At 50.3% G+C, this 22049-nt stretch overlaps 2 protein-coding genes across 4 annotated transcripts; both read left to right on the top strand.

The window, feature by feature from the left end:
• The first annotated feature begins 430 nt into the window (after positions 1-430).
• PTMS (parathymosin) lies at positions 431-5201 on the top strand. 2 transcript variants are annotated; one of them, XM_049882313.1, is made up of 5 exons: positions 431-810; positions 3810-3881; positions 4154-4232; positions 4393-4454; positions 4632-5201. In XM_049882313.1, the coding sequence occupies exons 1-5, from the start codon at positions 766-768 to the stop codon at positions 4680-4682; spliced, it is 309 nt and encodes a 102-aa protein (XP_049738270.1). In that variant the 5' UTR covers positions 431-765; the 3' UTR covers positions 4683-5201. The 2 variants fall into 2 exon arrangements, with proteins under 2 accessions (XP_049738270.1, XP_049738271.1); XM_049882314.1 differs by lacking the exon at positions 4632-5201 and having other exon boundaries at positions 682-810; positions 3810-3896; positions 4110-4232; positions 4393-4434.
• Positions 5202-6679: 1478 nt separating this feature from the next.
• LAG3 (lymphocyte activating 3) lies at positions 6680-13257 on the top strand. Of its 2 annotated transcripts, XM_049881491.1 has the most exons (9): positions 6680-6690; positions 6962-7154; positions 7450-7588; positions 8008-8300; positions 8916-9179; positions 9593-9868; positions 12082-12324; positions 12602-12735; positions 13027-13257. In XM_049881491.1, exons 2-9 carry the CDS (start codon positions 7097-7099, stop codon positions 13177-13179), a joined length of 1560 nt encoding a protein of 519 aa, XP_049737448.1. In that variant the 5' UTR covers positions 6680-6690; positions 6962-7096; the 3' UTR covers positions 13180-13257. The 2 variants fall into 2 exon arrangements, with proteins under 2 accessions (XP_049737448.1, XP_049737447.1); XM_049881490.1 differs by lacking the exon at positions 6680-6690 and having other exon boundaries at positions 6779-7154.
• The last annotated feature ends 8792 nt before the right edge of the window (positions 13258-22049 follow it).

Raw genomic sequence — 22049 nt, forward strand, 5'->3', positions numbered from 1 at the left:
CCTGCCTTTTCATCTGCTCCCTTACACCCCACCCTATCCCTTGGCAAAATCTCAGGGCTTTTTTGGGGTCAGTAGGATTCTCACCACCCCTCCAGCCCGCCCCCAAAAAACAGACTCCACAATCGCAGGCAGTAGGTCGGGATTTGGAGAGATCCCTCCCCGCAGGAACCCCACCCCTTCCCACCTCCTCGCCCCACTCTTCTCCGCGGCCGTCAGTCTCTCCATTTCCCCCTCCTGGTGTCGTCCTCCCTCCCGCCTCTCTCGCTCTCCCTCCCCTTGCTTTCATCCTCCTATCCCCACCTCTCCAACCTCCTCTTTCATCCCCCTCCCCTCTCTTCTCCTCCCCGCTCCCGCCTGCCCCACCCCTGGGAAGCCCCTCCCGTCGGGCAGCGCCGCCTTATAAGCGGGTTCCCTTCCCGGGGGCGGTAGCGGCTGGTCGGTGGCAGCTCTGCTGGTGCGGGGGCGGTGACTCGAGGACTGAGCGACCGCGGCCGGAGCGCGCCGGCCACCGCCCGCACCGCCCTTCCGCCCGCCCTCCGGACGGCCGCAGCCCTGCGGGTCTCCGCTCCAGACCCACCCCCGCCCCACCCCGCGCGCCTCTGCCGCCTCTTCCAGAGACCCAGCTTGCTGAGCGGCCGCCGCTGCCGCTGTCGCCGCCGCCGCCGCCACCGCGCCAGGTTCCGGCCGCGGCCACCCTCTGCCGTCCAGGGCCCCTCTGTCCCGGCCCCGGGACCCCGGCTCCCCGCCAGCCCCGGCCCCGGCACCATGTCGGAGAAGAGCGTGGAGGCAGCGGCTGAGTTGAGCGCCAAGGTAGGGGCTGGGGCGGCGGCGGCCGGGACCCCCGCGCAGTTCCCGGGTTCGGGGCGGCCCTCCGCCCCAGGCCCCCCCGACGGCCCTGCGCGGCTCTAGTGCCGAGTCCCCGCGGACCCCACTCCGCCCTCCCCCCGCGCCCCAGCCTGCCGCTGCTTACCCGGCTCCGCGCGGCTCCCGGCAGCGCCCTCTAGCTTCCCTGCGCGCCTCGCCGCGGCTCCCTGCCTTTCGGCTCCGGTCCGCGCTCGGCCCCGCCGCGGTCCCCACCCCTCACCGGCCTCTACCCCGTCCGGTCTCCCGTCGGAGTTCTCCGCGTCTCACTTTACCGTGTTCCCTCCCCCTCTTCCTCCCTCCCCGCGCCCCGTTTCCCAGTCTCTCCTTCCAATCTGACCTCACCTTTCCTCCTGGTAAGCGGTTTGAGATCCTCAAGTGTAAACAGGACTCTCCTGGGAGGCTACTCCTCTCGGGCTCCTCCCTCGCGACCCGACTATCTTGCTTCCCTCCCCGGACAGCTGCTGCCACTGTGCATTTTCTGTTTCCCACTTTCCTTCCATCTACATTCTTTCCTTCTCCGTTGGTCTAAAGCTTTTTTTTTTTCTCTCTCTCTCTCCATCGCGCCCCCCGCCCCTCGCCCAAACACACACACTTAAAGAATCTGGAATTCCTAAAAATTAGAAGGGAGGTAGGAATAGCCTTCAGAAAGGCTGAGGCTGGGCATTGCATTGAGCTGCCCTTGCTCACATTAGCTCCCTGCCTGGCCCATCCCTTTGCCCTTGCCTCTCTTCAGCCTTCCTCTAATTTCCCTAGGGAACCTGCGGGGCGTCGCTTTGGGAAATAAATGCAGCCAGGGTTTGGGGGCTGGGAGCCTGACCTTGGTGGTGTTGGGGGTTGGGGGCTGAGGAGCCGTCACACAGGCCTCCCAGAGGCCGGTGAAGTGAAAGGGGAGAGCCAATGGGATTAAAGGCAGTGGGAGAGGAGCTATGTTTGAGATCTGACAAGGTGTGCCTGTGTGGCCCTTCAGTGGGCTGTTTGGTGGCATGTGACTTCGCTGAGTAGGTGTCTTTGTATGTCTGAAATCCAGAGAGTGTGTGGGACTGCCCGTGTCAGTTACATGTGTGCATGTGGAGAGGTAGATGTTCTGGAGCCATGTTGCTGCTTTGTGAGTGCGGAGTGGCTCCACCGTGCTCTTGTGTTGTCTGGAGTGTGCCAGAATGCCCAAACCCCGGGCCATGTGTCTCCAGATGCCGTGGGCGCTCCTCTGTAGCTCTGTGTGTGAATCGATGTCAGTCTGTGTTAGTGTGTGTGCCTGTGTTGAGTAAATGAGGCCAGAGAGCTTCTTAGCGCAAGACCTGGGGCCTAGGTCACATATCCTCCTGGAAAGGGGATCATGGAAGGACAGTGACCAGAAGGACAGGAGAGGAGAGGGCCTGGCCCCTTGGACTTTGGTCTGTGGTGTTCTCCCTCCCTCCATCAGCCCAGATGAGAAATTTAGGCCATGGCCATAGAGACTTGGGACTAGAGCCCCAGAAAGGTGCTGACTAGCCCCTCGGTTTCCTGGCCCAAGTTGTTGGGAAAAGTCCACCAGGTAGTACAAATGCCATACCAACTATGTGGCAAAGAAATGAGGACAGCCAAGTAGAATGAAGAAGAAACCTAGCTGGGGTGAGAGGATGAAGTGTTCCCCCAGAAAAGGGAAAAGGAATCGAGTATCCCCCCCCATTCTGTACCAACCCCCTTTTCTATCCCCAGTACAGTTCCAGAAAGGACACACCCTCCCAGGGTGATCCACTCACACAGAAAACTTCCACATAGAATTAGATACAGAGAGTTGCACAGAAAATCCAGATCAGATCACATAGGACACTCACAGTGTAACTCAGTGTCTGCCAAGGGTGGAGTAAAGAGAGGACTGGAAACTGAACTGAAACGCAGGTGCAGTGTCCAGAGGAGACTCTCACGTGAGCATCTACCTACCTCTGCCACATCACACTAGGACATCAAAGGGTGTGCCTGTTGGGATCTCAGGGTGAAGCAGAGAAGGGGAAGTGTGGTGGGAGGATACTCTAGACAGGTACCTCCCTCAACTACATTCTCATCCCACCCCAGACATGGACCTTGTTTTGTCTCTTCACCTACCATGTCTGATACTCTTTCCCTTCCATGTTTCTTTTATCCTCCTTTACCTACATTTCCACTGGAAATGGCTTCTTCTACTCTTCCAACACACCAAAACACACCACAGGAGGTAGGGAGGAGGAAACTACTTGACCCTGCGTAAACTGTTTTGGGGTAAGGGTGAGGAAAAGTGCATGCGTGTGGGGTGCCAGGAATCACGCTGGGGTGCTCTCCCTTCTCCTGTAGTGTTTGGCCAAGTAGGGTCATGAGGATTAGGGAGACACAGGGAAACAAAGGCATGAGAAGCTAGAGGGGGAGCTGGGAGAGATGCCCAGGAGAGAGCATACTCAGGAAAAGGCCCCAGAGGTAGACAAAAGGCAGAGCAGGGCGGGCAGTGGGAGGGGGCAGGCAGTGGGAGGGGGCAGGCAGTGGGAGGGGGCAGGCAGTGGGAGGGGGCAGGCAGTGGGAGGGGGCAGGCAGTGGGAGGGGGCAGGCAAAGGAGGCGGAGGGACATGGGGAGGGGGTGGGGCATCAAGGGCTGCAAGCAGATGGAGGGGATTTGCTTTGCTGAGCTGAACTCTGCAGCCTATGAGGTTTGGAAAAACTTGATGGGGGTGGGGATCAGTTACCTGGGCGTCTGCTCCCCTTTGCTTCAGCACTTCACCTCCCCCACTGAGTCTGGGGGAAGAAGGTCTGAGGTTTCAGTCCCTTTGCTGGCCCTGGTGTAAGAACCCTGGAGCCCTATGTTCTGTGTGTAAGCTATGGCCACCTTCTCCATTTCACACTTGTCCAAGCTCACTGCAGAGAAGGAGAATGGGCTAGAGGGACTTGAGGACTGCAGATCATTTGTGGTGGGACAAAGGTGACCTCTTTCTCCTTTGCAGGACCTGAAGGAGAAGAAAGAGAAGGTGGAGGAGAAGGCAAGCCGGAAAGAGCGGAAGAAAGAAGTGGTAGAGGTGCGGGGGGGCGGGGTCAGGTGGGAGGTGACCATACCTGCCCAGCCATCCACCCTTCTAATTATCTCATCCTTCCTCACAGTTACCTCCTAGGTGCTGGGTCCTACCTTTTCTTTTTTGGCCCCTCCTACCTTCACTGTCCTACCCTGAGGTGCCTCCTAAGTCCTTTTATCACCCACTACCCCATTGCACTGCCCCATTGCATGGCCCTGGTGGTGGTGTGTGGAGACGCACAGCCAACCTGACACTGCCCTCTCTCCTGGTTCCCACAGGAGGAGGAGAATGGAGCTGAGGAAGAAGAAGAAGAAACTGCTGAGGATGGAGAGGAGGAGGATGAAGGAGAAGAAGAAGGTGGGGAGGGGCAGGGGAGGCTGGGCTGGGTGAAATGCGGCTGAAAGGAACAGAGTCAGGGTGGGTTTGAAGACCTGAAGCAGGACTGAGGGTGACGACCTCAGTGGGTATCTGCCAGAACTTCCTCTCCTTCCCCAATGACCCATTTCTGGCTCCTCAGATGAGGAAGAAGAAGAGGAGGATGACGAAGGGCCTGCGCTGAAGAGAGCTGCTGAAGAGGAGGTTTGGGCTGGATCGTGGGTCCTGAGGGGCTTGTCAGAGATGCAGCAGGGGCCGGGACCCCTTTGAATTTGGACCCAGATCCCTGTGGTGGCCTGGGTGGGGGCTGGAGCAGGGCTAGGACAAGGGGAGGTCCCCTCCCCCATTTTACAGCTATCCCAATTCTTTCTCTCTCTACAGGATGAAGCAGATCCCAAGAGGCAGAAGACAGAAAACGGGGCGTCGGCATGAGCCCCCTGCCATCGGGCTGGGGGTTGGAGGCCCCTTAGGGCCTGGAGGTGGGAGTGGGAATGGACAAGTATAGCCACTCTTCACCTGGCTCCCTGCTCTGGGCCCCCACACCAGAGCTGCCACCCTCTTCTTCCTCCCCAGCCTTCTCATTTCTGCCTTCCCAGACACTGCCCCATCCATCCTCACTCAGCCATTGTTCCACCTCCTGACCTGCTCCATCTGAGCTCCCCAGCTGGCCCCCAGTCCTTCCTGTGTGTCTCTTCCTCCTTCCCCCCAGCCAATCCCACCCTCCTCTGGTAGCCGTTCTTACCCATCCTCTGCATCCCCCAGCCTCATTTCCTGCCCCATCCCTATCCTGCCTGATCCCTGGTTCTCCCTCAGATCCCCTCCTCTCAGACAGCGCCAGGCCGGGGTGGGGCCAAGGTTGGGGCCAAACCCCACAGCTGCCCCCCTCCCCTCCCCTTTTTGTATAATTTAATAAAGAAATGGTCGCGCTTCTGTTTTTAACCTGTCTCCTACTTTCCAGGGGCCCCCTCAATGCAGTGAGGGAAGAGGGTGGCTGACCACACATCCTGTTAAGACCCTTTCCATTTATAAAAAAGTAGCATACTCTTACACCCACGACTCCCGAACACAAGATCAGCACTCAGGGCGGACAGGGAGCCAGCTTCTCTTGAGAACTGATTTCTGTCCCATTTTTGGATTCTTGGGGATATCGCTCCCCAGCAATACACAAGGTTCCCTGCTAACCCACACAAGGCCTAGACACTGCTGAGCCCAGTGGAAAGCTATAGCACTATTGTGCTGAACCAGGCAAATAGAAAACAGCCCCAGGAACAGGAAGTCCCACCCCTGAAATGGGAGAGGGGTTGTAGGCCTGCTTCTCTGCCTCCTAGGATCCCTGAGGAAGAGCTGCCTGGCATCAAAGATGATGCCCTGTCCTGGCCCTGAGGAAGTGAGCTCCTTCTGGTCAAGCAAGGAGAACCCTGGCCTCTGGTTCCCAGGCCACTAGCTGCTGCGTTGCTGTCCCAGCACCCCTTGCCACCGCCTTCTAGTTCTCCCAGCTGTGCCGGAGCAGGAGTTCCCCTCTCAGTGTCAGGCTTCCTTCCCTGGTTCCTCTGCCTATTTTTATAGAAGCTGGTCTCTCTTAGAAGATTTCTGCATTTCTCCATCTCCCTAACACCCTTGCCCTCTCTTAGTTCAACCTCTGTATTGGGGGAAGCAGCTGCCTGCTCAGGGGTCTGAGCTGGAGGGTGTGCAGGAGAGGTTGACTCACTGACAGCACCGTTCTTCCCAGATGAAAAGACACCCACAACTCACCCAGGGTCAGGACTATACACACACACACAGCATTTGTCTTCACACTCCCTGTTTGACCTTAGCAAATTATTTCATCTTTGAGTCTCAGTTTCCTCAGCTGTACAGCTAGAGGTAACGTTAGATGCCACCAGTTACTGTATGTAAAGTGTCCAATACAGTACCTAGCACACAAGGAAGTCTCAATGTAATGTAGCTATTTTCCCCAGACTGGGGATGCCCTTTCCCAGACCTACCGTGTTTTCAAAACCAAACCCGTTGCCATTGAGTTGAGTCGATTCCAACTCAGACCATGTTTTAGGATGCAGTAAAACTTCCTGTCCACCTTATTCCCCCGGGTTATTGTAAGGGTGGGTGTGAAGGCAGATTCATTTGTATAATCAAATTCTGGGATGTTGAAGAGGGAGGAGATGAGGACCAAGGAGAGGACTTGACAAGAAGAAAATGTGAATGTTGAGCTGAGGAGGCAGTTTAGAGATGGGCAGGTGGGTTGTTCAGAGCAGAAATAGTTTGGAGAGAGGGCAGAAGGTTCTTGGGAAGGGAAACAGTCAGGGGGGTGGGGGAGGGGCAAGGAGGGGGCGGTGGGAAGACCCAGGACAGAGGAAGTAAACAAGGGGAGAGCCACCACAGAGGTGGAGGGTGATGCTGCTGGGAATCAACCCCCTCAGACTTTCCACTGCGAAGCGAAACCGTAAGCTCTGAGGTGCATGTGGTGGGGGGGGGCAATGGGGAGGGGAAGTGGGGAAGGTGGAGGGATGGCAGGACAGGGGCGAGGGCCCTGGGAGCAGCACACCGGCATCCCAGCTCACACAGCCAGCTTGCCTCCACTCTGCTCTCTGACGCTGCCCTGCCCCGTTCCCTGGAACAACCCCAACACCTACCCCACCCTCAGGCTGCCTGATCTGGCCAGCTTTCCCCAGGATTTCAGCTTCTGATTGTTGGTCACTCCCCTCTCTCTCCAGGCCCCACTCCCATCCGCCTTCCTCTAGATTCTCTTCCTTCACCTCCCTCTTTGTAGAACCCCTCTTTTGTCCCGCCTACCCTTTTTCTGACCTCCTCCCTGTGGAGGGCTTAGGGTGGCCCAGGCCATAGGGGAGATGTGGGAGACACAGTTCCTGGTCTTGCTGCTTCTGCAACTGCTGTGGGTGGCTCCAGGTAAGGTGGTGATGGTGGGAGGGCTGACCTCCAGACCCATGAAGAGGCCAGCAGGGATCTCTCTATGGCCCCACAGAGCCTGAGGTCCTTAGCTCTCCTGCTGGATTCTTCTAAAGTCTTTCTTGGGCAGTCTTTCTAGCCCCAAAGCCTCTCTGCTGTTTCCCCTTGGCAGGGGAGGGGCAGAAACCAAGCTCTCCCTAGACCTTTTTATCTCTTGGGAACCACTGGGCTCTTTCTCTACTCCTAAGGCTCTTGGCTCACGGCCCCTCCCCTTGGCGTCTCTTTCCCTCCCCAGTGGAGGCTTCAGGGCCTGAGGCAAAGATTCCGGTGGTGTGGGCCCAGGAGGGGGCCCCTGTCCGACTCCCCTGCAGCCCCAAAATCCCCCTCAACCTTCTGCGAAGTGCAGCGGTCACTTGGCAGCACCAACCAGACAGGTATGCACCCTAAACCTGGGCAACAGAACTCCCAAGCCCAGCCCTAATGGCAGCCAGACTCACAACCCAACACCCAACCCTTCCCATGTCCCCTCAGGGCATGCCACCTAACCCTCTGTCCTCTCCCCTGCGCTCCCAGTCCCCCTGAAGCCAGGGTCTCAGTCTCATCTGCCGCCATATACCTCTCCCACTCTTCCTCCGAAGACTGCTCCCCTCACACCTGCATCCCATAGTATGCCTGCCTCTCCAGTACTGGTGGATGGTGCTGTCCGGTGGGGTTAGGGGAGGGGAGGGAGGCTGGTGGTCAAGAGACCTCCTTTTTGGGCAGGCTTCCTAGTCCTCAAAGGGAGGCTGGTCTGCTCTGCTCCGGGGCTGTTTCCCCCTCGACTTTATCAATGTCATCTCTCTTTCCCGTCCAGCGGCCCGCCCGGCCCGGCCCCCGGCCTCTCCCCTACCCCTGGGCCGCCCTCCCCTCCGGGGCCCGGACCCCGCCGCTACACTGTGCTGAGCGTGGCCCCGGGAGGCCTGCGCAGCGGGAGGCAGCCCCTGCAGCCCCGGGTGCAGGTGGCGGAACGCGATCTCCAACGCGGAGACTTCTCGCTGTGGCTGAGCCCAGCCCGGCACGCCGACGCCGGCGAGTACAGCGCCACCGTGCGCTTCAGGAACCGCGCCCTCGCCTGCCGCCTCTGCCTGCGCGTGGGCCAAGCGTCGAGTAGGTGGGGGCGGGACGAGGGGCGAGGGGCTGGGAGGAGGGCCCCTCACTCCCCATACCCGGGAGGCAGGAAGGGCTAGGGGAGGCTGTGCCTTTGAGGATGCACCCTTGGACTGCCACAGCGCTCCCAGAAGGGTAGAGTAAGGGGGTGGGGGGCCAGATCACGGAAGAGTAGAACGTGTCCCTAGAAAAGCAAGTGTATGGGGAGAAGGCCCAGTGGAGAGATTGTATCCACTCCCCTTCTCCCACCCACAGCGAGAGTGCCTTTGGTGGGGGCTGGGGAGGTACCAAGGACTACCCCTTTTCTAGGTGCTAGCTGTGGGAAGATTGCTGGGCTAGAGTGATTCATTTCAGACATCTGTAGCTCCGGGGGTGGGCTTAGTGGGTATCCTCAGGTATGGCCTGGAGAAACAGAAGGGTAGAAGCTGTCGAGGCAGTGGGCAGGAGAAAGAGGACATCTATTTTAAGCACCCACAGGTGCCAGGCAGAGGAGAGAAGGACAAAGAAATCTAAGGTGTAGTCCCTGTGTCCAGGAGCTTCTAGGTTAGTTGGCCCGCTGAGCTGGGAAAATGTTTTGGGATGGGGCTTACCCAGCCTTCTTTAACCTTTGCACAGTGACGGCCAGCGCCCCAGGACCTCTCAGGACCTCCGAGTCAGTCGTTTTGAACTGCTCCTTCAGCCGCCCTGACCTCCCAGCCTCTGTGAGCTGGTTCCGAGGCCTGGCTCGGGACCCTGTCCAGAAGTCCCCCCAGCATCACTTGGGTGGAAGCTTCCTCTTCCTGCCTCAAGTCAGCCCCTCAGACTCTGGGCCCTGGGGCTGCATCCTCACCTACAGAGATGGCTTCATTGTCTCCATCACGTACAACCTCACTGTTCTGGGTAACTCCTCCAGTCTGCCTTCACACTTGACCACAACCCCTTCCTGCCCCTTGTCACCTCCCCTAACTTATCGATCCCCAAAGCAAGTCCTCAGCAGCTAGTGCCACCTGTGATTGCTCTGGCCCCACTGCGCGATGTCTTTCTCTTGTGGCAGCCTTTTAGCTGCCTTTTCCCCTTGTAGCTTCTTCCTTGGCCATCCAGCCTCACTTGGCAGCCTTTGGTCTCCTGTGGGCCCAGCCATGTCCTGGGTTTCTGAGGACCATCAGTTCATCCACCTTATTCTACTCCTTAGCACTCTTCAAAGCCAGAACACCTCCTCCGCTCTTCTGCTTCCCTTCCCGGCAGACCCAGCACTCCAATCCCTCTGTACCTACCCCTGTCAACTTTAACTTTGGGTTCCTTTTTCTCTCTAGGTCTGGAACCCCCAGCCCCACTGACAGTATACGCTGGAGCAGGTTCCAGGGTTCAGCTGCCCTGCCGCCTGCCTCTTGCTTTGGGGACCCAGTCTTTCCTCACTGCCAAGTGGACCCGACCTGGGGGAGGCCGTGACCTCCACCTGGCTGGGGACAATGGCAGTTTTACTCTTTGGCTAGAGGCCGTGAGCCTGGCCCAGGCTGGTACCTACACCTGCCGTGTCCATCTACAGGGACAGCAGCTTAGCGCTACCATCACTTTGGCAGTCATCACAGGTCAGCCCCGGGTGGGGAAGGGGCAACGTCCATCTCAGGGGAGCTAGGACAGGGAGGGAGGGCTGGCTGGGCAAAGATTGGGGAAATGCATAACCATGATGCCAGGCACTGGGCACAAGTTCCAGAGGCTGCCCAATGAGGCTGCCCCTTTTCTCACCCCCTTTGTAAAGAACTGAAACTGAAAATCTCCCCTGAGTCACAAGATAAACGTTCCATTGTTCTCTAAGGGACTCCCCTGCCCTAAATTGGCGGGAGGGTGTGAACAGTTGGAAGAAGAGATGGCAAAAGTTTGAATGGTTCAAAAGAGGTGGAATATATTTCCATAATCCGTGTCCACTTTGGGGACAGGGCTTGGATTAAAGTTGCAGGACGTTGCTTGGATTTGGGAGAAGTTAATAAATCAGGCCCTTGGTTAGCAAATATTTACTGAACAAAGGCCTTCCAAGACAGTATAAAACAAATAGAAAAAAAAAATACTCAGAAAGTGTGTGTTGATTGATTGGTAACTATTAGCCATGACAGCTTGGCTATGTCTGGAGTCCTCACCTGGGCCACTAAATAGTAGTACCGTATCAGCAAAACAACTCGTTGCTTTCGAGTCCATTCTGATTCACAGTGACCCTATAGGCTGGGGTAGAACTGCCCCATAGGGTTTCCAAGGCTGTAATCTCTATGGAAGCAGACTGCCACATCTTTCTCCTGTGAAGTCGCTAGTGGGTCGAACCACTGACATTTTGGTTAGCAGCTGAGCACTTTAACCACTGTTGCTTAATAATGTGTATTAGCTGAATGAATCAATGAATAAGCTAACAAATAATACCTCTCCTAAGGGTCAACACTGCATTTCCACCTGTTTCCTGGCTGTCTCTACCTAGATATCGTACCCACACTGCAGCCTCATGCTGAACCCCATCTTTTCCTCACACCCAGTCTTCTTACTGACTTAAGTCTTTCTGTCAGTAACTCTACTTGAAACCTGGCCTTCTCCTTCTTTCCCTACATGCGATCAGGCACTAAAGCCTGCCAATTCTTTCTGCCAGTGTCATTCTTCTTGAGGGCCAACTGCTTTATGGAGTTTTCTCATGTTATCTCCACAACATTTCGATGAGGGAGATCTTATTTCCTTGGTTTCACAAAGAGGGAAACATTTCCAGAGTCACACAGTTAAGAAGTTCTAGACTCAGGGCCTAAACTCAGGTGTTTGTGTAATCAAGTCTTCACCCTCCTGCACACCATGCTCAGATCAAAGCCCTTCACCTTTTGTCTCCTATCCACTCTGTAAGGTCCCTGGGTGGCACAAGCGCTTTGCACTTGGGTACTAACTTAAAAGCTTGGAGGTTTGAACTCACCCAGTGGTGCCATGGAAGAAAGGCCTGGCAACCTGCTTCCAAAAGGTCACAGCCTTGAAAACCCTATGGAGCAGTTCTACTCTGTAACACATGGGGTGCCATGAGTGGAATTGACTTGATGGCAATGGGTTTGGTTTTTGGTTTTTACCTACCCTATTAGAATCCCTGGGTGTGGAAACGGATAGGTATTTGACTACTAGCCAAAAGGCTGGCAGTTTGAATCCACCAGAAGCACATCGAAAGGAAGGCCTGGCAATTTGCTTCTGAAATGTCGTAGCCTAGAAAATCCTATGGAGCACTTTTCTGCTCTGACACATATGGATTTGCTGTGAGTCAGATCAACTCTATAGCAGCTGGTTTGGTTTTGGGTTTATCCACCCTATCTCACTATATAGGTTCTGTCTCTAGATCAACTGGTCAGATCACTGTTCTCTAAACATTCTGAAAGATGGATAGAGAACATTCAGGGGCCATATCAAGGCAGGGACACTGATATGAGCCAAGTCATGATGCAGGAAAGCTACAAGGTATGTTGCGGGTTAGCTCACCTGACTGATGTTAAGGGTTCTGAGCCGAGTAGGAAACAATGTAAAGGAATCTGCAGTAGCACCATGTGGTCCTTCAGGGCCAGTTTGAGTTTGAGCAATGATATGAAGGCAGTAGGGAGCCTGAAAAGTTTTTGAGCAGGGGAGTGATCTGACCAAAGCATTGTCTTGATAAGATTAATTTAGTCATGACCCTTAATTTTTCCCCCCAACCTCACCCAGTCAGAACCCAGGTGAGGGCAGGGTGCCTGGGAGGTATACCTGTAGTATCAGGTAAGGGAGTCGACCTCAAAAGATCTCTTCCCTCTAATTTTTTCAGTGACTCCCAAATCTTTTGGGTTACCTGGTTCCCCGGGGAAGCTGCTTTGTGAGGTGACTCCAGCGTCTGGACAAGAGGACTTTGTGTGGACCCCCCTGAGCAATCAGTCTCGGAGGAGCTCCCCAGGGCCTTTGCTGGAGATACAGGAGGCCAGGCTCCTTTCCCAACCCTGGCAGTGCCAGTTGTACCAGGGCAAGAGACTTCTCGGATCAGTGTTATACGTCACAGAGCCGTATGGCCCAGGTCTGAGACCCCAATACACCACAGCCCCAACTCCGGACCAATCATCTTGACCCCCTCACAGCCCCGACCCCTGCCCCAGCTCTTTTCTTTCCAATCTGGGACCTGACCTCTATCTCTTGTCTAGGCCTGACCCACTTCTGCCACTAATTAGCTGAATGACCCTGGCAAGTCCCTTAAACTCTCTGGGCCCCAACATCTCCATCTGTAAAATATGAGGGGGTAGCAAGATGTTCTTTTTAGCCCTGACCTTGTGCCTATTCCTATTCTTTCTCCATAGGTGCCCGACGCTCTGGAGGGGGCCCAGATGCCATCAGAACAGACCATTTCCTCCCTCTTTTTCTCATCCTTGGTATCCTCTTGCTGCTCCTCTTTATGACGGCAGCCTTTGGCTTTCATCTTTGGAGAAGACCGGTGAGCCAGGGGTCCTCCCCCGACACTGCCTTTTCTCCCCCATTCTGAGAGTGTTGTTTGGCACGCCTTCCTTAGGGAAGATGCCCAAGGTGGACCCCTGAATTTGCCTCTGCTCTCCAGGGACCCCTTGCCTGGGGAGGCATGAAAAGGCTGAGAGAAGGCCTGGGACCAATGGAGAGCACAGGGTGGTCTGGAAAGAATAGATGCACTCAGTATCCTTCCTATTTCCTTTTCCTTCTCCTTCATCCTTCTCCTCCCACCATCCATCTCTCTCTTCATCTCTTCCTACAGTGGAGGCCAAGAAGATTCTCTGCCCTAGAGAATGGGATTCATCCTCCCCAGGCTCAGAGCAAGACAGAGGAGCTGGAGCTAGAACCAGAGCAAGAGATGGAGCCGGAGCCAGAGCTGGAGCTGGAGCTGGAGTCGGAGCCGGAGAAGCCCTGACCTGGAGATGATGCAGTCAGCCCATCTCAGCAGCTCAGTCTTTTCCCGCTGTCTCAGCCCACAAATAAACTCCCTGTCAGCAGCAAGCCTGAGTCTGACTCCTTCTTGTCCAGTGAAGATTCTTGTCTCTCCCCAGCCTCTAGGGCTCTCTTTTCCCACCCCAGCCTCCTAACCCACTTTCCCCAGCCAATCTCTCTCATTTTCCTATTCCCATCTTTCCTTTTTCAGCTTCTGGCCTCTCTGTTTCTTCCTTGGTCTCTCTTTTGCTCTCTCTCTCTCTCTCTCACCTGGGTAATTTTTTTGAAGCTCCAAAAAAGCCCTCACCCGTTATTATCTCTACAGCCCTTCTCTCCTCCATCCTTTCACCCATATCATGCTGGCTGCCCTGATTTCCTTTATATATTTTTGTCTCTCTGCCCCACCCCACTCCACCCCACACTCAGCTGCACTTCAGCACCTGTCCGTGGCTCCCTGGCTGCAGCAGACACACACACATACACTCACACCCACCCACCAACCCAGAGAGGAGCTCCTAGGCTACGGAGGAGCCCTGCTGCCATGTCAAGTCCTGGGCAGCTGGTTGAGGTTATTACAGATCTCTGCCCCACCCCCCACTTTCCTCAGCCCTTAGCAATTTGTCTGGTCCCAGGCATGAGAACACACTGCCACCCAGTGGTCACTGCTCACCACACATCACCGGAGGTCAGTGGGCAGGCAGGTGGGAGGAAATTGAACACTGCAGTGGACTCAGGCCAAGCACTCACCCAGTGTGTGCAAGACACTGCCTTTGTGGCATGCCCTGTTGATGTTCAGCACAAGACTGTGTACGTAGCAGCTGTCACACGGCCTGCGCACCCTTCCGTAGAGAGACTGTACAATGCATGCCTCAGGAGATACAGCCCTGGCCCTGGCAAGTTCATAATCCAAGTCTGACAAAGGGGAGTTCTGTGAACAAAGGCCACAGGACGTGGGGAGGAAAACATCCAGAGAGACACTTGGCTGTTGTTGCAACTTTGGGAGTTAGGAGACCTGGCTTTTGATATGGCTCTACCACAGTTCCGATGTGACCATGGCCAATCTCCCTTAGCCTCAGTTTCTTCACCTATTAAATGAGATAATGATAATAATCCACCAAAACGGGTTGTTGCAAATATCAGGTGAAAAAGGGCTTTGAAAGCTGTGAGGTGCTCCGTGTATGTGATGTGCTTGTCTGATTACCCACTGATGAAGGAGGAGGGAGGCAAATAATGATATAGAAGACTCATGAACCTGCCCCTGCCCCCGTGTGCCTCTCTTGGAGAGAACATTTGTGTGGACCATGCAGACCATCCTTTTAGCAGAGAACGTACACAGCCTCAGCCCACAGCACCCCCACAGTCTGGCATGGGGACCTCTACCTCTGCCTGCAATGAGCACAGGGTATTGGACTTTGGCTGCAGACAGCTCTTTTCGGGAACTTTAACCCTGTACAGGAGAAAGAAAAAGTATTGAAAGAGAGCGAGAGCGAGAGCGAGCTTGCAGGAGGCATACTGTGCTACATATATACGTGTTGTGGCAGATGTCCTATCAGGTGTACCCTGGGCCTGGGTGTCGTAAGCTAACTGACACAAAGAGACTAGCACGAGGCTGAAGACCGTCTCTGTGGAGACACTATGGCCAGAAACTTGAGGGCGAAGAATGGAATAAGTGACCTTTTTGCTCTGTGCAAAGCCTTAAGGAGATAGGGGGCACCCTCTGAAGCCTAAATAATGAGACATTTGAGGCAATCTGAGACTCTGAGCTTTAGGAAGGTGTTTTCCCTTGCCTGATCACAGGTGGAGAAACAGTGGCACAGAAAGGAGGAGTCTGTGGTGCTTATCAGAGGGTCACACTATGAGATGAAGGCCTGAAATCCCCTTTAGAAACCTTCAAAGCAATATTTCCACCGTTTGTGGTTGGCTGGGTGGGGATAGGTGCTGAGGGGGTCTCTTCAGCTCTGCCCCAGGATTCCGTTCTCCAAAGCCTTAGTAGAAGCCCTCATGTTTTAATGGGGCAGGGGTTTCCCGGAAAGTTCTGTGGGTGGCATTTCCCCTTTCTATTAGATAACATCCTATGCCCTTTGAGTTTATGAAGTAGTCATTGAAGATTCACTGGGGCCCAGGCAGGGACTTCCCCTCTGCTCCTGCAGGAAGGGGGACAGGGAGGGGACAGACAGAGTGAAGGGCCACCTGGTTCCCCCACCCGCTAGGGAAGAGAACAAAGAAAGGAAGGAAGAGGGGTTTTGGGGGTTTGTGCATACAGTGCTTCCTTTATTAATTCTTACTCCCTTTCTCTATAGGTTCTTCCCTAAGGAGTGAGACATTCCTGCTCTTCCCCCCTAAAGCACCGTTTCCCATTTAAAAAACCAAAAACCAAACCCCTTGCCATTAGCTCATAGCAACCCTATAGGACAGAGTAGGACTGCCCCATAGGGTTTCCAAGGAGTAGCTGGTGGATTGGAACTGCCAATCTTTTGGTTAGCAGCCATAGCTCTTAACCACTGTGCCACCAAGGCTCCATTTCCCATCTAGCAGCATAAAACCTCTAGGTCTCCCAGGGAACTAGGTGGATTCATTCTGTACCTCCAAGTTTATCCGCAAACCAGTGTTCCAGGCTGGGCTCCTGGAGGGGAAGAGGCACCAAGGAGGGAGGGAGCTCAGGGAGCTTCCGTGGGTGGGCAATCATCTTAGGTCCTTGTTAAGGAGGAAGGAGAGAGTATTAGTTATCTATTGCTGTGTAACAAATCACCCCCAAATGTAGCCGTTTAAAACAACAAACGTGTTGTCTCACACAGTTTCCGAAGGTCAGGAATCCAAGAGTATTTTAGTTGGGTATTTCTGGCTCAGGATCTCACAAGACGTAGGCTGAGGCCACAATCATCTGAAGGCTTGGTTGGGGCTGGAGGATCCACTTCTAAGAAGCTCATTCACACGGTTGCTTGTCAGAGGCCGTAGTTCCTCCTCACATAGGTCTCTTCATAGGGCTGTTCAGAACATGGCTGCTGGCTTCTCCCAGAGAGAGAGAGTGGCCAAGACAAAGCCACTAAGCTTTCGTAACCTAATCTCAGAAATGGCACACCATCACTTCTGCCCTATTCTATTGGTCACTGTGATGTTGTGTGTCAACTTGTCTGGGCCATGATTCTCAGTGGTTTGGAAATTATGTAATGATGAAGTTTGGCACTTACGTAATGTTGTAGTCATTCTCCCTTTGTGATATAATGTAATCACTTCCATGATTTGATCTGATGTGACCAGCCAGTCAGTTGTAAGGGGAGTTTCCTCAGGGCTGTGGCCTGCATCCAATATATATGGTGAAGTGCCTGTTCATATCCTTTGCCCATTTTTTAATTGGGTTGTCTTTTTGTTGTTGAGGTTTTGCAGTATCTTGTAGATTTTAGAGATTAGACACTGATCGGATTTGTCATAGCCAAAAATTTTTTCCTGGTCTGTAGGTTGTCTTTTTATTTTTTTGATGAACTCTTTTGATGAGTATAAGTGTTTGATTTTTAGGAGCTCCCAGTTATCTAGTTTCTCTTCTGGTGTTTGTGCATCGTTAGTAATGTTTTGTATTCTGTCTGTGCCACGTATTAGGGCTCCTACTCTTGTCCCTATTTTTTCTCCATGATCTTTATCGTTTTAGATTTTATATTTAGGTCTTTGATCCATTTTGAGTTAGATTTTGTGGATGGTGTGAGGTATGGGTCTTGTTTCATTTTTTTGCAGATGGATATCCAGTTATGCCAGCACCATTTAAAAAAAATTTTTATTGTGCTTTAAGTGAAAGTTTAAAAACCAAGTCAGTCTCTCATACAAAAATTTATATACACCTTGCTATATACTCCTAATTGCTCTCCCCGTAATGAGACAGCCCACTCCTTCCTTCCACTCTCTCTTTTCGTGTCCATTCTGTCAGCTTCTGACCACCTCTGCCCTCTCATCTCGCCTCCAGATAGGAGATGCCAACATAGTCTCAAGTGTCTACTTGATCCAAGAAGCTCATTCTTCACCAGCATCTCTTTCTATCCCACTGTCCAGTCCAATCCCTGTCTGAAGAGTTGGCTTTGGGAATGTGCCGTGGGCTAGCAGAAGGTCTGGGGACTATGACCACCGGGGTCCTTCTAGTCTTAGACCACTAAGTCTTGTCTTTTTATGAGAATTTGGGGTCTGCATCCCACTGCTCTCCTGTTTCCTCAGGGGTTCTCTGTTGTGTTTCCTGTCAGGGCCGGCATCAGTTGTACCCAGGCACCCTTTAGTTCTCCTGGTCTCAGGCTGATGTATTCTCTGGCTTATGTGGTCCTATCTGTCTCTTGGGCTCATAATTACTTTGGGCCCTCGGTGTTCTTCATTCTTCTTTGCTCCAGGTGGGTTGAGACCAATTGATACATCTTAGATGGCCACTCGCTAGCATTTAAGACCCCAGATGCCACTCTCCAAAGTGGGCTGCAGAATGTTTTCTTAATAGATTTTATTATGCCAATTGACTTAGGCGTCCCCTGAAACCATGGTCCTCAAACCCCCACCTCTGCTACGCTGGCCTTTGAAGCATTCAGTTTACTCAGGAAAGTTCTTTGCTTTTGGCTTAGTCCAGTTGTGCTATCCTCCCTGTATTGTGTGTTATCTTTCCCTTCACTTAAAATAGTTCTTATCTACTATCTAATCAGTGAGTACACCCTTCCTCCCTCCCTCCCCCATCTTGTAACCATCAAAGAATATTTTCTTCTCTGTTTAAACTATTTCTCTAGTTCTTATAGTAGTGGTCTTATACAATACTTGTCTTTTTGCAACTGACTCATTTCACTCAGCATAATGCCTTCCAGATTCCTACATGTTATGAAATGTTTCACAGATTCATCACTGTTCTTTATCATGCATAGTATTCCATTGTGTGAATATACCATAATTTATTTATCCATTCATCCATTGATGGACACCTTGGTTGCTTCCATCTTTTTGCTATTGTAAACAGTACTGCAATGAACATGGGTGTGCATATATCTGTTGGTGTAAAGGCTCTTATTTCTCTAGGATATATTCCAAGGAGTTGGATTGCTGGATCATATGGTAGTTCTATTTCTAGCTTTTTAAGGAAGCACCAAATCAATTTCCAAAGTGGTTGTACCATTTTACATTCCCACCAGCAGTGTACAAGTGTTCCAATCTCTCCACAACGTCTCCAACATTTATTATTTTGTGTTTTTTGGGTTAATGCCAGCCTTGTTGGAGCGAGATGGATCTCACTGTAGTTTTGATTTGGATTTCTCTAATGGCTAAAGATCGTGAGCATTTCCTCATGTATCTGTTAGCTACCTGAATGTTTTCATTAGTGAAGTTTCTGTTCATATCTTTTGCCCATTTTTTAATTAGGTTATTTGTTTTTTTGTAGTTGAGTTTTTGCTGTATCATGTAGATTTTAGAGATCGGGTGCTAATCAGAAATGTCATAGCTAAAAACTTTTTCCGAGTCTGTAGGTAGCATTTTTACTCTTTTGGTGAAATCTTTGGATGAGCATAGGTGTTTGATTTCTAGGAGCTCCCAGTTATCTTGTTTCTCTTCTGCATTGTTAGTAATGTTTTGTATACTGTTTATGCCATGTATTAGGGCTCCTAATGTTGTCCCTATTTTTTCTTCCATGATCTTTATCATTTTAGATTTTATATCTAGGTCTTTGATCTATTTTGAGTTAATTTTTGTTCATGGTGTGAGGTATGGGTCTTGTTTCATTTTTTTGCAGATGGATATCCAGTTATGCCAGCACCATTTGTTAAACAGACTGTCTTTTCCCCATTTAACTGATGTGGGGCCTTTGCCAAATATCAACTGCTCATATGTGGATGGATTTATGTCTGGATTCTCAATTCTGTTCCATTGGTCTATGTATCTGTTGTTGATCCAGTATCAGGCTATTTTGACTACTGTGGCAGTATAATAGGTTCTAAAATCAGGTAGAGTGAGGCCTCCCACTTTGTTTTTCTTCTTCAGTAAAGCTTTACTTATCTGGGGCCTCTTTCCCTTCCATATGAAGTTGGTGGTTTGTTTCTCCATCTCATTAAAGAATGTCGTTGGAATCTGGATCGGAATTGCATTGAATCTATAGATGGCTTTTGGTAGAATAGATATTTTTACAATGTTAAGTCTTCCTATCCATGAGCAAGGTAGGTATTTCCTCTTATGTAGGTCTGTTTTGGTTTCTTGCAGAAGTGTATTGTAGTTTTCTTTGTATAAGTCTTTTACAACTCTGGTAAGATTTATTCCTAAGTATTTTATCTTCTTGTGGGCTACTGTAAATGGTATTGATTTGGCGATTTCCTCTTTGACGCTCTTTTTTGTTGGTGTAGAGGAATCCAACTGATTTTTGTATGTTTATGTTGTATCCTTATACTCTGACGAACTCTTCTATTAGTTTCAGTAGTTTTCTTGTGGATTCCTTGGGGTTTTCGTGCATAAGATTATGTCACCTGCAAATAGAGATACTTTTACTTCTTTCTTGCGAATCTGGATGCCCTTTATTGCTTTTATCTAGCCTAATTGCTCTGGCTAAGACCTCCAGCACCATGTTGAATAAGAGTGGTGATAAAGGGCATCCTTGTCTGGTTCCTGATCTCAAGGGGAATGCTTTCAGACTGTCTCCATTTACGATGATGTTGGCTATTGGCTTTGTATAAATGCTCTTTATTATGTTGAGGAATTTTTCTCTATTCCTATTTTGCTGAGTGTTTTTTATCATGAATGGGTGTTGAGCTTTGTCAAATGCCTTTTCTGCATCAATTGATAAAATCATGTGATTCTTGTCTTTTGATTTGTTTATATGATGGATTATATTAATTGTTTTTCTAATGTTGAACCATCCCTGCATACCTGGTATGAATCCCCCTTGGTTCGTGGTGAATTATTTTTTTGATATGTTGTCGAATTCTATTGGCTAGAATTTTGTTGAGGATTTTTGCATCTATGTTCATGAGGGATATAGGTCTGTAACTTTCTTTTTTTGTGGTGTCTTTACCTGGTTTTGGTATCAGGGATATGGTAGCTTCATAGAATGAGTTTGGGAGTATTCTGTCCTTTTCTATGCTCTGAAATACCTTTAGTAGTAGTGGTGTTAACTCTCCTCTGAACGTTTGGTAGAACTTTGCAGTGAAGCTGTCCGGGCCAGGGTGTTTTTTTTCGTTGGAAGTCTTTTTTTTCTTACTTTTTCAATCTCTTCTTTTGTTACGGGCCCATTTTGTAGTTCTACTTCTGTTTGTGTTAGTTTAGGTAGGTAGTGTGTTTCTAGGAATGCGTCCATTTCTTCTAGGTTTTCAAATTTGTTACAGGACAATTTTTTATACTAATCTGATATGATTCTTTTAATTTCAGTTGGGTCTGTTGTAATATCGCCCATCTCATTTCTTATTTGGGTTATTTGCTTCCTCTCCTGTTTTTCTTTTGTCAGTTTGGCCAATGGTTTATCAACTTCTTTAATTTTTTCAAAGAACCAGCTTTTGGTCTTGTTAATTCTTTCAATTGTTTTTCTCTTTTCTATTTCATTTAATTCTGCTCTAATTTTTATTATATGCTTTCTTCTGGTGCTTGAGGTTATTTTTGTGGTTCTGTTTCTATTTGTTCAAGTTATAGGGATAATTCTTTGATTTTGGCCCATTCTTCTTTTTGCGTGTTTGCATTTATTGATATAAATTGACCTCTGGACACTGCTTTCACTGTGTCCCAAAAGGTCTGATAGGAAGTGTTTTCGTTCTCATTAGATTCTATGAATTTCTTTATTCCATCCTTAATGTCTTCTATTACCCAGTCTTTTTTGAGCAGGGTATTGTTCAGTTTCCAAGTGTTTGATTCCTTTTCCCTGCTTTTTCTGTTATTGATTTCTACTTTTATGGCCTTATGGTCAGAGAAGATGCTTTGTAATATTTCGATGTTTTGGATTCTGCTAAGGCTTGCTTTATGACCTAATATGTGGTCTATTCTAGAGAATGTTCTATGTGCACTAGAAAAGAAAGTATACTTGGCTGCTGTTGGGTGGAGTGTTCTGTATATATCTATGAGGTCAAGTTGGTTGATTGTGGCATTTAGATCTTCCATGTTTGTATTGAGCTTCTTTCTGGATGTCCTGTCCTTTACCAAAGGTGGTGTGTTGAAGTCTCCTATTATTATTGTGGAGCTGTCTATCTCACTTTTCAATGCTGATAGAGTTTGTTTTATGTATCTTGCAGCCCTGTCATTGGGTGCATAAATATTTAATATGGTTATATCCTCCTGGTATATTGTCCCTTTAATCACTATATATGATGGATTTAACTTTAAAGTCTATTTTGTCAGAAATTAATATTGCCACTCCTACTCTTTTTTGATTGTTGTTTGCTTGATATATTTTTTCCATCCTTTGAGTTTTAGTTTGTTTGTGTCTCTAAGTCTAAAGTATGTCTCTTGTAGGCAGCGTATAGATGGATTGTGTTTTTTAATCCATTCTGCCCCTCTCTGTCTCTTTATTGGTGCATTTAGTGCATTTACTATCAGCGTAATTATGGATAGGTAGGAATTTAGTGCTATCATTTTGATGTCTTTTTTGTGTGTGTTGTTGACAGTTTCTTTTTCCCACTTAATTTTTTGTGCTGAGTACTTTATCATCATATATTGTCTTTTCCCCGTATTCGTTGTTGTTGATTTTGCTTCTACTGAGTCTCTATTTTTTTCTTGTATTTTATTTTGAAGTGTAGGATAGTTTGTCTCCTTTGTGATTGCCTTAATATTTACCCCTATTTTTTTAAATTTAAACCTAAATTTTATTTCTTTGTATTGCCTTGTCTTCCTCTCCATATGAAAGATCTATGACTACGTTTCTTCCCACCAGTCCCTCTT

This window comes from Elephas maximus, chromosome 4 (assembly GCF_024166365.1).
Source record: "Elephas maximus indicus isolate mEleMax1 chromosome 4, mEleMax1 primary haplotype, whole genome shotgun sequence".
Taxonomy (NCBI): Eukaryota; Metazoa; Chordata; class Mammalia; order Proboscidea; family Elephantidae; genus Elephas; species Elephas maximus.

What these genes read in the sequence shown, in the direction of transcription:
- PTMS (XM_049882313.1), top strand. Translation starts at nt 766, where the DNA reads ATGTCGGAGAAGAGCGTGGAGGCAGCGGCTGAGTTGAGCGCCAAG. An exon ending in GGAAGAAAGAAGTGGTAGAG is followed by an intron (nt 3,882 to 4,153) that starts GTGCGGGGGGGC and finishes TGGTTCCCACAG; the next exon opens with GAGGAGGAGAATGGAGCTGA. An exon ending in AGAGAGCTGCTGAAGAGGAG is followed by an intron (nt 4,455 to 4,631) that starts GTTTGGGCTGGA and finishes CTCTCTCTACAG; the next exon opens with GATGAAGCAGATCCCAAGAG.
- LAG3 (XM_049881491.1), top strand. Translation starts at nt 7,097, where the DNA reads ATGTGGGAGACACAGTTCCTGGTCTTGCTGCTTCTGCAACTGCTGTGG. An exon ending in TGGCAGCACCAACCAGACAG is followed by an intron (nt 7,589 to 8,007) that starts GTATGCACCCTA and finishes TTTCCCGTCCAG; the next exon opens with CGGCCCGCCCGGCCCGGCCC. An exon ending in CACAGAGCCGTATGGCCCAG is followed by an intron (nt 12,325 to 12,601) that starts GTCTGAGACCCC and finishes CTTTCTCCATAG; the next exon opens with GTGCCCGACGCTCTGGAGGG.